This window comes from Piliocolobus tephrosceles, chromosome 7 (genome assembly GCF_002776525.5).
Source record: "Piliocolobus tephrosceles isolate RC106 chromosome 7, ASM277652v3, whole genome shotgun sequence".
In the NCBI taxonomy this organism is placed as follows: domain Eukaryota; kingdom Metazoa; phylum Chordata; class Mammalia; order Primates; family Cercopithecidae; genus Piliocolobus; species Piliocolobus tephrosceles.
In genome coordinates, this window is record NC_045440.1 from 147332905 (window position 1) to 147349193 (window position 16289).

At 54.8% G+C, this 16289-nt stretch overlaps 1 protein-coding gene across 2 annotated transcripts in view; it reads right to left on the bottom strand.

The window, feature by feature from the left end:
* Positions 1 to 16289, bottom strand: part of PLEC (plectin) — a 61689-nt gene that overhangs the window by 42614 nt on the left and 2786 nt on the right. Inside the window, exon 1 of one of the 2 annotated variants that reach the window (XM_026449700.1) lies at positions 15494 to 15629. The exons of the other annotated variant lie outside the window; for it this stretch is intronic. Within the exon in view, the coding sequence (XP_026305485.1) occupies positions 15494 to 15578 (85 nt within the window). The 5' untranslated portion in view covers positions 15579 to 15629. Of the gene's footprint in view, positions 1 to 15493; positions 15630 to 16289 lie in introns of those variants that run through there. 2 annotated transcript variants of the gene reach the window in all.

Sequence of the window (16289 nt, forward strand, 5' to 3'; positions counted from 1 at the left end):
CGGGAGGAAAGCCTTCCATGCTCTGGAGGCCACCCCGTGCAGGGTGGGGCTCAGTGCCAGCTCAGTCAGCCTGCAGGATTTCTGGGGTCCAGGGCCACCACTGCGGGACTGGATGCCCACCAGGGCTCCTGGGAGTCCCAGTGAGGGACCCAGGAGGCACAGAGATTACCTCTCCAAGCCACATCCTTCTCCTCTCTCCCCTGCAGCCCAGTACAAGAGTATCTCAATACCAGGGGTCTGCTGGAGACCAATTTGGGGGGAAGGTCCTGGGTCCCACCCACGTGACCCATCCATTGGGGGCCTGTCCTACCCAAATGTCTCTCAAACCTGTCCTGTGCCCACTGTCACCACCACACCCTGGCCTGGCCACCACCTTCTCACCTCAAAGACAGCGGTAGCCTCCCCTGTCGCTCCTCGCCTCCAAGCACCGGGCACACGGCAGCCAGCGCTCTCCAAGCACAAGCAGGTCCCACCACAGCCCTGCCGCTGCCCTCCGGAGGCCATCCTCACACAGGCACCTGCTCCGCTGCAGCAGGGTGGACCTTGCCAGGCCTCTGCAGAGAGGCTTCTCGCCTGATCCTTGGTGGCTCCCCTTCCCTCCCTCTCAGCCCTCCAACACTGAGACGCCTGTGTGCCCCTGGGGCGGCTGCCTCACCCAGCACCGGATACGAAGGTGTTGCCGCAGGAAACATGGAGCAAGAGAAGAAATGAATTCCTGGAGCTCAAGGATGATGCACTTTCCCAGAACTCTGCTAATATCATTGACTTCACTAGTAGATTAAAGGAGAAAACCTGTATATTGATCTCAAAAATTCTGACAGCTCATTTGATAAAAACCAGCATTTAGAACAAAGGATGATGCTCTCTGCATTGTTAACATGAGAATAAATGTGCCTCGTAGCACAGCGGGGCACCCTCCCGGAGCCAGGCGAGGCTGCTGAGGGGAGGGCATGTGAGGGTGAATGCCGACGGTGCGGGCGCAGCTCTTGGTCCAGTGCCAGGACATGGGGCAGCATTTACCCAAGTCAGCACTGCTCCTCTTGGCACCTGAAACAACTCAACTCACCATTTACTAGAGCTCAGAGAGAGTTCATTGAGAGGCTGGCTTCGAATGCAGTTAAAAGACCCGAGAGATTTCTTTAGGCCAGTAATAACACGTTAGGAAAATAAAGCAGGAAAACCTCTTCATCAGCACAAAACACTCTGGAATAAGATAACTGACGATCGGTCAGAGCTGATGCAGGGAACGCCCCGGCTCCAGGACCAGGCTCGGGGTCCGGGATGCAGAGGCCCCTGATGGCAGATGCTGCGCTAACCGATTCGGCCGTAGTTCTGCTCACCCTCCCACTGGCTCTGCCAGGAGACTCATTACACAAGTCCCCATCAGACAGCGAGACCACGTGGCTTGTCTGAAGCTCCAACACTGGGTGCTGGGCAGACGGGAGGAGTCGGCCCATTGGGCACTGCTAGAGGGATGACCCTTAGAGAAACGATGGCAATACCCAGCCAGCAACTTAGAAGTTGTTTAAAAATTGTGTCTGAAACCTGGTGCAGTGCTCACGCCTGTAATCCCAGCACTGTGGGAGGCTGAGGCAGGCAGATTACTTGAGCCCAGGAGTTTGAGACCAGACTGGCCAACATGGCGAAACCCTATACCTACTAAAAATACAAAAATTAGCCAGGGGTGGTGGCTCACGCCTGTAGTCCCAGCTACTCAGGAGGCTGAGGCAGGAGAAGTGGAGGTTGCATTGAGCTGAGATTGTGCCACTACACTCCAGCTCGGGCAACAGAATGAGACTCCATCTCAAAAAAAATAAAAAGAACTGGCCAGGGGCTGCGGCTCACGCCTATAATCCCAGCACTTTGGGAGGCCGAGGCAGGCAGATCACCTGAAGCTAGGAGTTCGAGACCAGCCTGACCAATATGGAGAAACCCTGTCTCTACTAAAAATACAAAATTAGCAGTGTGTGGTGTTGCATGCCTGTAATCCCAGCTACTTGGGAGGCTGAGGCAGTAGAATCGTGGAGGTTGCAGTGAGACAAGATTGCGCCATTGTACTCCAGCCTGCTGGGCAACAAGAGTGAAACTCCGTCAATAATAATAATAATAATAATAATAATAAATAAAATAAAAACTTAGGCCGGGCCCAATGGCTCATGCCTGTAATTCAGCACTTTGGGAGGCCGAGGCGGGCGGATCACCTGAGGTTAGAAGTCTGAGACCAGTTTGGCCAACATGGCGAAACCCCGTCTCTACTAAAAACACAAAAATTAGCCGGGTGTGGTGGCGTGCGCCTGTAATCCTCGCTACGCAGGAGGCTGAGGCAGGAGAATCGCTTGAACCCAGGAGGCGGAGGTGCGGTGATCCAAGATTGCAACACTGCACTCCAGCCTGGGTGATAGAGCAAGACTCTGTCTCAAGAAAAAAAAAAAAAGAACTTCTAACAGTTTACATTCTTCCCTTCACTAAACTTTAAAAAAATAAAATAAAAATCGTGTTGGAATAGAAAATATTCACGTGACTCAAACACTGAGGGTAGAGAGAGACAAGTCTCGCTCCCCCCTTTCTCTGTCTCCCCCCACCCACACACACAGTGTGAAAATCACTGCTAGTGGCTTCCTGTTTGTTTCTCCAGAATTTCTTTACAGAAAATCAAGCAAATACCATGTGATTCTTGGTTTTTCTCTCTTTTAACACAAACAGTGAAATCTTCCGGGCACCGTTCTGCCCCTGCTTTCCCACCCACCCCACAGCTGGAGGCCTCCTGCTCTGCACGGGGACTGCGGCCACGTCTGGCCATGCAGAGTGGCATGTGTGGGCCCAGCCTCTGAGCACACTCAGGCCAGTATCCATCTTCTGTTCAGACACACACTGTGTTTGCGGCTCTGACAGACACTTTCTCTGGCCTGGTTCCCACGGCTTCACCAACAGAACCTAGATCCAGATTTGCGATTTTTGCCAATACGAAAGGTAAAAAATGGTATCTTGGTGTAAATTAAGGCTTAAATTTTGAAAAGCACTTGACTCAGAAATTCCTTTTTCTGTTTTTTTTTTTTTTTTGAGATGGAGTCTTGCTCATCGCCCAGGCTGGAGTGCAGTGGCACAATCTCGGCTCACGGCAAGCTCCGCCTCCCAGGTTCACACCATTCTGTCTCAGCCTCCCGAGTAGATGAGACTATAGGCGCCTGCCACCTCGCCCGGCTAATTTTTTGTATTTTTAGCAGAGACGGGGTTTCACTGTGTTAGGCAGGATGGTCTCGATCTCCTGACCTTGTGATCCGCCCGCCTTGGCCTCCCAAAGTGCTGGGATTACAGGCGTGAGCCACTGCGCCCGGCCTCCTTTTTTTTTTTTTTTTTGAGATGGAGTCTTGCCCTGTCACCCAGGCTGGAGTGCAGTGGCGCAATCTCAGCTCGCTGCAACCTCCGCCTCCCAGGTTCAAGTGATTCTCCTGCCTCAGCCTCCTGCGTAGCAAGGATTACTGGCGCCCGCCACCACACCCTGCTAATTTTTGTATTTTTAGTAGAGACGGGGTTTCACCATGTTGGTCAGGCTGGTCTCGTACTCCTGACCTTGTGATCTGCCCAACTTGGCCTCCCAAAGTGCTGGGATTACCGGTGTGACCCACCGCACCTGGCCAGAAATTCCATTTTTAACAACAGCCATAGAGATGCACGATGACCCAGCTACAACACTGTTCACTGCAGCCATTTCTAATACAAAAATCCAAAATTAAGCTCAATGTCCTATGAGAAAGGATCGATTGGTTAAATATGATATGGTTGCCACACATGGGAATGTTGTATTGTAGATTAATGTCACAGAGAGACGCCCAAGCTGTATCACTAAGTAAAAGAAGTTACATATGTCTAAAATACTTCATAACATTAAATCATGAAATTATAGATAAATTAACACGTGCTAAAGTACACTATGCGTGCTTTTTTATTTTTTTACTTTTTTTGAGACAGGGTCTTGCTCTGTAGCCCAGGTTCGCTGCAGTGTTGACATTCTATGCTCAAAAGATCCTCCCACCTCAGGCTCCCAAAGTGCTGGGATTACAGGCACGTGCCACCACGCCCAGCCCACTGTGCACACTTTTTAAAACAATGACTATGGAACAAAAACGTGTAAGTTCTACATTAACCAACTACTGAAGGATGGCTGGGTGGGTTCCATGGTGGCCACAAAAAATCTATGTCCATGTCCCTGGAGCTCATACATGTGGCCTTATTTGGAAACCGGGTCTCTGCAGATATGATTAAATAAAGGATCTTGAGATGCGATCATCTTGGATTACCTGGGTGGGCCCTAGATCCAAAAACAAGTGTCCTTAGATGAGGAGAGACACAGAGGCAGGGACTGGCATGACGCAGCCACCAGTCAAGAGGCAGTGGAGTTGGAAGAGGCAGGCGGCCCTTCCTAGGCTCTTCCCGGGTGCCTTTGGAGAAAGCGTGGACCTGCCGACACTGGATTTTTGACTTCTGGCCTCCGGAACAGTCAAAAGATAAATTTCTATTGTTTCAGAGAGCTTTGCTTGTGGTTCTTCCCTGTGGGAATCACAGGAAATCAATACAGACTGAGCAGGAGCAGGGTGCTACTGTGATAAACATCTGAAAATGTGGTTGTGGCTTTGGAATTGGGTAATAAACAGAGGCTGGGACATCTTGAGGCACACAGTAGAAAAAGCCTAGCCTGTCTGACCAGACTGTTGGTAGAAATACGGGCATTAAAGGTGCTTGTGGTGAGGCCTTAGAAGGCAATGAGGAAAGTGGAGGAAAGGTGCTTCTTACATCGAAGCGAGACTTCGCTGAATTGTGTTCACTGTCGGCTCAACAGAACTTTGAAGCAATGAACTTGGATATTTAGCTGAAAAGATTTCCAAGCAAAGTGTGGAAGGTGTGGCTTGGCTGCTTCTTGCTGCTTATGGTAAAGTATAGGAAGAAAGAGATAAATTGGGCCGGGCACAGTGGCTCACGCCTGTAATCCCAGCACTTTGGGAGGCCGAGACGGGCAGATCATGAGGTCAGGAGATTGAGACCATCCCGGCTAACACAGTGAAATCCCGTCTCCACTAAAAATACTAAAAAAAACTAGCTGGGCGTGGTGGCGGGCGCCTGTAGTCCCAGCTACACGGGAGGCTGAGGCAGGAGAATGGCGTGAACCCGGGGTGGGGGGTGGAGCTTTCAGTGAGCGGAGATCACGCCACTGCGCTCCAGCCTGGGCAACAGAGTAAGACTCCTCTCAAAAAATAAAACATAAAAAAATAAAAAAAAAGAAAGAGATAAATTGAGGAAGGAAATGTTAAGCAAAAAGGAACCAGCATGGGTGATTTGGGATACTTGCAGCCTATTTAGATTGCAAAAGATGCTAATGTTGGGAGGTTCACTGTTAGGAAAGTGTGTTCTGCAGAGAAAGCCATCTCTGCAGAGATGAGGTGTGTGACTCATGGGTGGGTCCATTCACTCATCTCAACTGAAGCCAGGAACAGAGACGAGATGATCCAGGGAGGATCCAAGTGAACCCTTCTCTCTAATGGCCTGACTCCCTGTGACATACAGGGGAGACCCAGAAGGTTTATGAGAATGTTGTACCAGCAGAAATACTGCCTGCTTGGATTGAAGGGGGCAGAGACAGGATGAAATGAAGGAAGGTACTGGGCTTCTGAGAGTCTACAGGCAAGAAACAGGACGACAGACCCCGGCAGCTGCAGACATGTGCCGCCCTTTGAGAAAAAGGAAGAAGGGCTCCAAGGTCAGAGCCTCAGGCCTAGAGGCAGAGGCTGGCAGAGCTGCAGGTGTGTGTGGGGGGCACTGAGTCACAGAGGGGCATTCCCAGGCCTTGAAACCCCATGGAATTCGCCCTGCTGGATTTCAGACTCGCTTGGGACTGGCAACCCCTTTATGCCTTTATATTTCTCCCTTTGGGAATGGTGATGCCTAGTCTATACGTAGCCCAACATTGCAGTTTGGAGGCATAAAACTTGCTTTCTAGTTTTACAAGTAAAAAGATGGAGAAAAAATTTGCCCCCATCTGGATTCTACCCAGAGCCTCACCAACACCTGCTTTAGACTCAGCTTCAGTGATCATATTTGAGACTTCTGAGCTGATTAAATGTTGTTCTTCTTGTTTTTTTTTAAGATAGGGTCTCATTCTGTCACCTGGGTTCAGCCTCCAGGGTTAAGCAATCCTCCTACCTCTAACACCTGAGCAGCTGGGACTACAGCTATGCACCACCACACCTGGTTAATTTTATTTGTTTATTTTTAAGATTGAGTCTTGCTCTGTCACCCAGGCTGGAGTGCATTGGTGCAGTCTTGGCTCACTGCAACCTCTGCCTCTCGGGTTCAAGCCAGTCTCGTGCCTCATACACCTGAGTAGCTGGGATTAGAGGTGTGCACCACCACGCCTGGCTGATTTTTGCATTTTTAGTAGAGACAAGGCTTCACCATGTTGGCCAGGCTGGTCTCCTGATCTCAGGTGATCCACCCACGGGCCTCCCAAAGGGCTGGGATCTGCCCCTGCATCATGAGCCACTGTGCCTGGCTGGGCTGATGGAATTTTAGACTTAGAGTTGATGCTACAATAGGTTGAGACTTTGGGGCATGTTGGGATAAGAAACATTTATTTTGGAAGTGGGGCAGACATAAATTTTGAGGGGCCAGAGGATAGACTGTAGTGGTTTGAATGGAGGTCCCCAAAAGATATGTCTATGAACAATTCCCTGGAACCCATAAATGGTATCTTATTTGGAAAAAGGGTCTTTGCCGGTGTAATTAAGACAAGGATCTTGAGATGAGGTCGTCCTAGATTACCCAATAGGGGGGCCTAAAACCAAAGCCAAGTGTCTTACAAGAGATGGAAGAGAAGCCACAGGGGAGAGGGCCACGTGAGGATGGAGGCCAACACTGGCGCGATGCAGCCATGAGCCCAGGCACCGATGGCCACCAGGAGCTGGAGAGGCCAGGAACAGAGTCCACCCTGGAGCCTCTGAGGGAGCGTGGCCCTGCCAACATCTTGATTTTGGACGTGTGGCCTCCAGAACTGTAAGAGAATACATTTCTGTTGCTTTAGGGCACCCAGTTTGTGGGTACGTTTGACAGCAGCCACAGGAACCTAAAACAGGGCACCTTCTTTGGGGGTATTTGTATTCTGTAAACGACCATGCATTCTTGTGGCCGTCATGATAGTGGCATCCAGCTGTGTCTCTTAGGCCTATCCTGTGCCTGCTCTGTTAGCTTCCCAGGTAGCCACTCATTTAGCAAGAAAGAAGAGAAAGAGATGCACTTTCAAAAGGTCAAAAGACACATTCATTTGAAAACCAAAGCAGAATAAAAATCATAAAAGCCACACCCAGAGACCCTCACTGCAGATACCTCTTTCTGCTGCACCTGCAGACCCGCACTTTCAGCCCCGACCCGTCCCACTCCCCCACCCAACCCCCACCCCCCATCTGCCCTGGTGTGTCCCTGTGGATGGCCTTCCGTACCCTCACTGTCCCACTTGGCCCTAGCCCGCCTGACACACCAGCCTGCCCAAGAGCACCCAGACTCAGACCAGCCACCCTGCTGCCATCCTGGGGCCTTCCTTTCCTGTAGCCCTGGCCCTGGGTCTGCCCCTACCCCGGGAGTCACACATGGACACAAAGTGATCCGCATCCCATTCCTGGTCTTGGGTCCCCTCTGCCTCCGGGAAGCAGCAGCAACAGTCCTGCCAAGAGCTGCCCACCAGCTGGGAGGACTCTTCTGCAGCTAACCAGGACCCAAACCCCCAAAGAGCTAAGGAAGAGAGGGAGGAAGGAGAGCAGGCCCTGCAGGCTGATGTCCCAAGTCCTACAGGATCCTGTCTTCCCAGCTGGCACCCGGCTTCCACCATCTGAACACGTGTTCCCAACTCCTCTTCCGCCGGGTCTGCCATCATGCCAGGCCACTGCCCCTACAGATGACCCAGCCCATGCCCCATTTTGGGTTCCTGACCTCATGACTCACAGTCCCCGCTCTCCCAGCCCTGCGTCTCCCCACCCACTGTGGGTCTGTGGGCATCAACCATGGCCCCAATGGTGGGAGATCTGGGCACCCGGCCCCACTAGCATCACCCTTCCCAGCCGCCTCCAGTCCCTTCTTGAGGTACCTGGCCCCTGGACCCTCTGCTGCCAGCTCCTCTTGGGCTTCACTGGGGAAACTGAGGCCACAGGGCACCACTGCCCACACCTTCCCAACAGCCCAACCCAGGGAAAATCTCCAGGGCCCTCAGCGGCAAGCAGCAGTCTCGACTGGCCAGTGATGATGTGTGGCTGGGTAAATGTGAGCAACCAGTCAGTACTCACCCTGGGCCAGGAGATGCCCATGCCCCCTCTGGCCATGCAGGTCCCTCAGGCCAAGGCCCAGGGAACTCCTTCCCCAGGGAACTCGGGCCAGTGTCCAGCTGAGGCTGTGCCCTGCTGTGGCCTGGCCTCCATGTCACCACTCTGTCCTGGAGAGGGTTCTCCCTCCCTGCCACCCTGTTGGACCCACCATAGCCTGGCATCAGCATGGCCTCCTGAGCACTTCCCACATGGCCCCAGCACCTCCAATCCAACGACACCCCAAGCAGTCCCGCTGAGGTCCCCAACACCCCTCATCACCTGGTGTCAGCACCATCCAGGCTCACCCGGCTCCCGACGTGGCCCTGCTTCCTCACGCTCCTCCCTCCTTCGCAGAGCCAGCAGGCCCCCATGGCTCTGCTGTATGGCTGCCCATGGCTCTGCTTCCCGGCTGCCCACGGCTCTGCTTCCCGGCTGCCTGTTCTCATAGGCCCCTAAGTTCTGGAGGACCCCAGGCTCAGAGCTCTGGCCTGAGGCCTGCAGTGATGGCCTCCCAGCCTGGCCTCCCCACCTCAGCCCGGCATTTCCTGCACCTCAGTGTCTGCACACGCATTCCTATCTCACAGGCATCTCTGATTTTATGCACCCAAGGCTAAGTGCCGGCTCTTCCGCCCTCTCTGCCACAGGCACATCCTCTCCACCCCAGGCTGCTCTCCACCTCCACAGCCGCCACCGGAGTCTGCTCAGCCGCTCCTCGGGAGGCACCAGGCCAGGATCTTGCAGGGGTCCAGCCAGCTCCAAGTCCATCTGTCCCTCCCACCCAACGCTTGTTTCAAGCCACAGCTGCCACAGGACAGGGCTCGGCTCGGCTTGGGGGTACAGAAGTGCAGCAATGCACAGCCCCTGTGTCAGGAAGCTGGATTGGCAGAAGGGGAGATGTTTACAATCGTCCCTGTTAACCCACAAGCCCACAGCCAGACTCTATGAGCGTGACACCAAGCATGACATCGAGTCTCCTTGAACATCTCGGCCTCAGCCCCAAGCAAATTCCACAAACACTAACGACAGAGATGTTTAAAAAAATGCACCAGTGCTGGAGGCAGCTCTTGGCAGATGTTTTTACAAAAGAAAGATGTTTTTACATTTGAAGCATAGCATAAAATCCAGAAATCAGAAAAGACTGGTGAATGTTAAAAATTGATATGGCTAAAGAAATCACAGACAGAATTAAACAAAAATAGACGCATGGTATGAGACCCATCCATGGTGTGACCAGCTACTGGGGACACAGCGGGAACTTTCAAGGAGCTGAAAAGTTCTGTTCCATGAGATGGTGCTGATCACAGGCAACTTCCAAGTTTAAGCTGAATACAGTCGTCCCTCAGAATCAGCGGGGGATGGGTTCTAGACTCCCCATGGACACCCAAATCCACAGATGCTCAAGTCCCTGATGTAAAAAGGTGTAGTAGCCAGGCATGGCAGCAGCTCACCCTGTAATCCCAGTACTTTGGGAGGCCGAGGCAGAAGGATCCCTTGAGCCTAGGAGGCTTTTTTTTTTTTTTAGAGATGGGGTCTCACTATGTTGCCCAGACTGGTCTCAAACTCCTATGCTCACGTGAGCAGCCCTGAAACCATTATGGCAAGTCATAAAAGCCAGAAACAGGGCTGCATTCCATTTCCATGTGAACATAGGAGTTTAAGACCGGCCTGGCCAACAATGCTTTTGAATAGGCAATTCACAAAAGAAAAGGTGCAAACGGTCAACAACTCTAGGAGATGTGCTCAGCTTAATTAATAATCAAAGAATTCAGGCCAGGCACGGTGGCTCACGCCTGGAATCCCAGCACTGAGGCCGAGGCAGGCGGCTCACTTGAGGTCAGGAGTTCAAGACCAGCCTGGCCAACATGGGGAAACCCCATCCCTACTAAATATACAAAAATTAGCCAGGTGTGGTGGCGCACGCCTGTAATCCCAGCTACTCGAGAGGCAGAGGCAGGAGAATTGCTTGAACCCAGGAGGAGGAGGTTGCAATGACTTGAGATCTGGCCACTGCAGTCCAGCCCGGGTGACAGAGCGAGACTTCATCTCAAAAAAAAAAAAAAAGACAAGAAAACATTGGTGTAAAGTTTCATGACTTGGGTTAGACAATGGCTTCTTTTTTTTTTTTTTTTTTTTTTTGAGACGGAGTCTCGTTCTGTTGCCCAGGCTGGAGCGCAGTGGCGCGATCTCGGCTCACTGCAAGCTCTGCCTCCCGGGTTCACACCACTCTCCTGCCTCAGCCTCCCAAGTAGCTGGGACTACAGGCGCCCGCCACTGCACCCGGCTAATTTTTTGTATTTTTAGTAGAGACGGGGTTTCACCGGGTTAGCCAGGATGGTCTCGATCTCCTGACCTCGTGATCCGCCCGTCTCGGCCTCCCAAAGTGCTGGGATTACAGGTGTGAGCCACCGCGCCCAGCCGACAATGGCTTCTTAAATATGACACCAAAAGCACAAGCAACCAAGGAAAAAAATAGATAAACTGGAGTCATAATAATTAAAACGGACGTGCTTCAAAGGACACGATCAGCCAAGTGAGGTGGCTCACACTGTAATCCCAGCATTGTGGAGGCTAAGGCCAGGAGTTTGAGACCAGCCTGGCCAATATGGCAAAACTCCATCTCCACTAAAAATACAAAAATTAGCCAGGTGTGGTGGCAGATGCCTGTAGTCCCAGCTACTTGGGAGCCTGAGGCACAAGAGTCACTTGAACCTACTCCAGCCTGGGTGACAGAGCAAAACTTTGTCTCACAAGAAAAAAAAAAAAAAAAAAAAAAGACACCAGCAAGCAAATAAAAAGGCAAACCATAGAAACAGAAAATGCTTGCAAATCATATTTCTGATAAGGGACTGGGATCTAGAATATATAGAGAACACTTACAACTCAATAATACCAAAAGGCAAATTCTAAAAGGGACAAAGGATTTAAATACACATTTCTCAAAAGATATAAAAAATGACCAACAATCACATCAAAGTGCTCAACGTCATCAGCCGTCAGGAAATGCAAATCAAACCACAACGAGATTCCACTCGACACCCACTAGGATTAGATGTCTGCAATCAAAGAGTCAGATAATAACAAGTGTTGGTGAGGATGTGAGGAAATTGGAAACCTCGCACCCGGCTGTTACTGGGAACGAGGAATGGCGCGCCCACTTTAGGAAGCAATCTGGCAGTTCTTCAAATGGTTAAATATAGAATTACCGCACAGCTGAGCAATTCCACTCCTAGGTATCTACCCAACAGAAATAAAAAACATAAGACCACCCAAAAACGTGTATGCAAACGTCCATAGCAGCCTTACTCATAACAGCCAAAAGGTAGAAACAGCCCACTATCCATCAACTGATAAACGCATAAGCAAAAGTGGGCACTTCCACACCACGGAACTGGCTCCAGCGTGGGGAGGGTGAGGTGCTGATGGCGCAGCGACATGAGCAGCCCTGAGAGTGTCCCGGCAGGTTGAAGAGGTCAGACCCAGGGCCAGTACAGGCCAATTCATAACCACCGAAAGGAGAGCAGTGTTGCCAGGGGCTAGGCGACAACATGTCCTGGAATTGACAGCTACGCAACTCCCAACCGACTAAAACCACTGAATTGGACACTTCGAATGGGTGACTGTTATGGCATGTGAATTACCTCTCAATAAAGCTATTAAAAAATACTAAAAATCAGCATAAGGTCAACCTAATTGGTACTGACATGAAAAGCCATTGGCTCCAGAGGAAATCTCAGTCTGAGCTCCCTGTAAAGGGGCGGCCCAATCCGTGCGTTCTCTCCCGCCCTCTCTCACGCACAGCCATCGCCCCAGCCAGGAGCCTGGGCCTCATCGCTTTTCTTCGTATACTTCTACCCTGTTTGATTTTCTTCTTTTTTTTTTTTTTGGAGCGTTTTACTTTTGACAGTAAACACCGACCAAAATTCCTCTCCAGTGAGTCCCAAATAACCTCCAGCCTGCCCTCTGCCAGCTGAGCACCAACCACTGCAGACGACGCCCTACACCATCACCCACTCACCCGTGCAAACACCCTGCAGTGCTGGCTGAGGGCCTGGGGCCAGTGCCAGGGACACAGATAACTAAGCTCAGAGTCCAGGACAGGGGAGAGTGGGGACACATGAGGGGACCAGGCACAATGGCACTGGGCAGGCCCGGGACTGGCGAGGGGTCCTGAAGAGAGTGCAGGCCACAGGCTGGGCACATGCTCTGTGGGCACCGAACACACCCAGCCCCTCTCCAGGCCCACTTTTCCCCCAGACCAATGCAGGCCTCCCACCCCTGGCCCCTGCCCCACACCAACCCCACACACTCACCAATGGTACTCACCCCAGCCTCATTCTCACCCCTGCTGCCCCTCCAGGACCACCTCACAGCACCCCTAAGCCCCACTCCCCGGCCTGCATTCATGCCCTGACCCTTTCTTTCTTCACTGACCACCTCACCTCCACTCACCCGCATCACCACAACTCTCCCCGAGAACTGTCCCCGCCCTGCCTCACCCACCCCAGGTCTCTCTCCAGGCTCCCATGGGATGGCAGGACGGCCCAGCCTCTATGAGCTGCCACAGGCCAGGCTTGGGGGCCAGGCGACTGGACACTTATTGGCAGCTGGGCCGACTGTCTAAGTCACCAGCCCACAGCCCTCAGCACGGAGGCCTCTCCCACAGGGCGCCCAGAGCTCTCCCACCACAGGCTGCAGTAGCCTCAGCCCCAGAGGAATCTGCCCTGGATGGGGGACAGGGAGAATGAGGGGGGCTGAGGGGCTCAGGCAGACAGGAAGTTGGCAATGTTCTGGGCGGAGCAGTGGCCGACTGACTGTACAGGGAAGACCGGGGATTTCCAGGGGAGAGCCAGGGAATGACGTGTCCAGGGGAGGGTCTGAGATGTTGTGGGGTGGGGGTGAAGGTCACCAGAGTGAGGGTCAGACAGGGAGTTGTCTCTGTGAGAGGGCAGAGTGAGGTGGAACTGGGGCAATGCCACAGAGGGGAGGACGCCGGGAGGCCTAAGCCAGAGTGCTTCCTCAGTGCAGGGATCAGCTGGGCAGGGTTCCCCAGGTGCAGGCCTGGCCTTCCTGCCTCCTCAGAACCACCAAATGCTGAGCTGGGCCTAGGACAGGGGCCCGCAGCTGCTTACCATGGAGGGACTTGGGTCTGCCTCGCTGTCACGGGTTGGGTGGCAAGGGGGGCCAAGCCCTCCTGAGGTCCCTCCACCCCAGGGACAGGAAGGGCCAGGGCTCCAGCCCTCTAGCAGGTCCAACGGGCTCATAGAGGTCAGGCCTGGAGAGGTGTAGGGCACACGGGCCACCTCTGAACTCCTGCACGCCCTCCTAAGCCTTGGCCCGTGGCTCCCAGACACAAGTACCAGACCAGCCCTCCCTCGTCCCCTTGTCGCAAGCCAGGAGCTAAGGAGACTTGGGGTGCCTGGTGGGCTCACGGAGCCTCAGCACCTGCCTTGCTGTTTAGCCACTCTCAGGCCAGTGCCACACACATGCGGGCAGCTGCACCATCACGTGACGACTCCACTTTAGGCAGGCACCCCAGCACCCCCTGCCCCCTCACCAGCCTCCACAACCAAGCCCAGAAGGCAGACAATGGGCCAAGACTGCGAGCGTGTCCAACACCAATCCTGGCCTTCAGAGGAGCTGAGCTTGGGAGGGAGGGCCCTGAGATAGGGTTCCAGCAACCTCCAGCGATCTGTCTGGCCCACCCCTGGATGAATCAGAAGTAGCTCCTACCCCAGGAGGTAGAGAAAAGACATCCCTGGGGCCAGGAAAGCCTCAGCACAACGCCCCGAACAGGCTAGGGCACCCTAGGCAGCCCAGCAACCTGACCAGACCAAGAACTCCAGGAGGAAACCATACTGCACAGGTCCCGCACTTTGAACAGAGTGGTCAGCTCAGAAACAGCTGTCTTGGGGCTTGCCAGGAGGGCTGGAGCCAGGTGGGCAGCTGCTTCCCTGCCCTACACCCCAGCACCTTCCGGGTGCTCCCTCCAAGGCAGGGCTGGCCATGCAGAGCCTGAGCAACGGGCCGCCCCCTCAAGGCCTCCCCAAGGGTGCAGGAGTGTCTCCCCTAGCCCAGATGAACTAGTCACACAGGCAAAGGGGCTGGGCACAGCATTGTCAAAGAGCACCACAGCAGCACATCCACCCTGCCCCAGAGCCGTTGGTGGAGGGCGCCTGAAGGAGATGAGTTCGGGGCACCATGAAACCTACCCGGCTGGGCAAGGCTGTGCTGGAGAGCGGCACCACGGGCCCCAGCAGAACCTCTCTCCCTGAGCTGCCCTTGGGGGCAGAGCCAGCAAAACCAGCCACGTGGAGCTGGAGCCTGCTGTGATGGGTTCTGCCTGGGGCCCCCACCCCGACCTTCCCCAGCAGCTCAGTCCCTTGCCCCTAAGCCTCTGCAGGCAGAGAGCCAATGCTGTGTCCACAACCGCCTGGAGCTGGGCGACCCAGGCCGAGCCAGGCAGCTGGGTTGCAAGAATGGCTGGCGGGCGCCAGGGCCTGGGCAGGTCCAGGGGCTCCCTGTGGGCACGGACTAGGGAAGGGGGTCTGCCGAGGCACCAAACAGGAGGCACCAAACAGGTGGGCAGGCCACTCTGATGCTCCCCTAGTGAGGAAGGAGGGGCCACCATGACCCCTAGCCCACAGCTGTCCCCTAGAGAACAGAGAAGGGGTGTGGGGGGTGCCCTGCCAAGGAAGGGTGGCAGCCCAGGCCCTCACCAGTTTAGGGAGGTGAGGAGAGGCGGCAACTATGTGACCCATTGCCAGGCCGGGGCCTCCCCTGTCCCATGCAGAGGTGTCCCAAGGGAGGGGCAGGAGATGGCTCAGCCTCGACCCATGTGTCTGCTGGCCACAGACACCGGATCCTGGCCCAGACAGCCGACCCCGACAAGCCCTGAGCGCCCCCACCCGCCCGAGACCCACCCCACCCACCCGGGCCGCACGATGCCCTATTAAGGGCATGGCCGCGGGGGCTCAGCGGAGCGCGCCCGTCCCTTCCCCAGGCACTGGCGGCCGTGGGGGGCGATCCAGGCGGACGAGGCCGGCGGAGTGGCCACGCTCGGGCAGGCGATCGGACGGCCACCGTGGACAACAAGGTGCTCGGGGCTCGGCTGTCAGGAGCGGCCGGCCCGGCAGCGGGGCGGGGGGCCGTACCTTTGTACTTCTCGCGCACCTCCTCGTAGGCCTGGATGAAGTCCTGCTCGTCGGGCGGCGGGCCAGGCGTCAGCAGGGCGGCCATGCCGGCGGGCGCGGGGCGCGGGGCGCGGGGGGGCCTCCAGCCCCCGGCGGCCACTCTGCCCCCGCGGCCGCGCGCGCCGCTTAAAGAGGCCGCCCCCGCCCCGCCCCCGCACCCAGGATGCCCCACGGGCGGGGCGGGGCCGGGGCCGCCGCGGCCGGACAGAGGGAGCCGCGTCTGGGCGCCTCCCCGCGGGCCGGTTCTGCGAGTTCCGAGTCCCGCACGCACGCCCCTTCCCGTTCCCGCCCGGGTCGCGGCCGCCGACACCCGGGGTCCCCGGGTGGCCCCTGCCCAGAGGCGGCCCCGACCTGTCTGTTCCCCGCCGGGCCGGCGACCTTACTGCCTCCGAGATGCGCCCCTGCCCGCCCCCCACCTCGCTTCCCGCGTGCAGCTGAGAACTTTCCCATTGCAACACTGGAGACAACTGAGTCGGTAGAAAGAGCCTTAAAGCACCACACACAAGAAGAATTAAGTACACATACAAGGACTGGAATAGCCCATTCACAGAAGGAAAAATTGCTCGGTGATAATTAGAACAACTCTTTCCACCCATCAGATTGGCAAAGCTCCAGCTCTCCCCGCCTTCACCAATGTCGGCCACCGTGTCTGGGATGCCCCTGGCCGTGTTTTCTCCAAGCTTAATGCCACATGTCCTGTAACTAAGTCCCGCTTCCAGGAATCCGTCAGAGGTCCTAAGGAAACGTCAGAGGACGC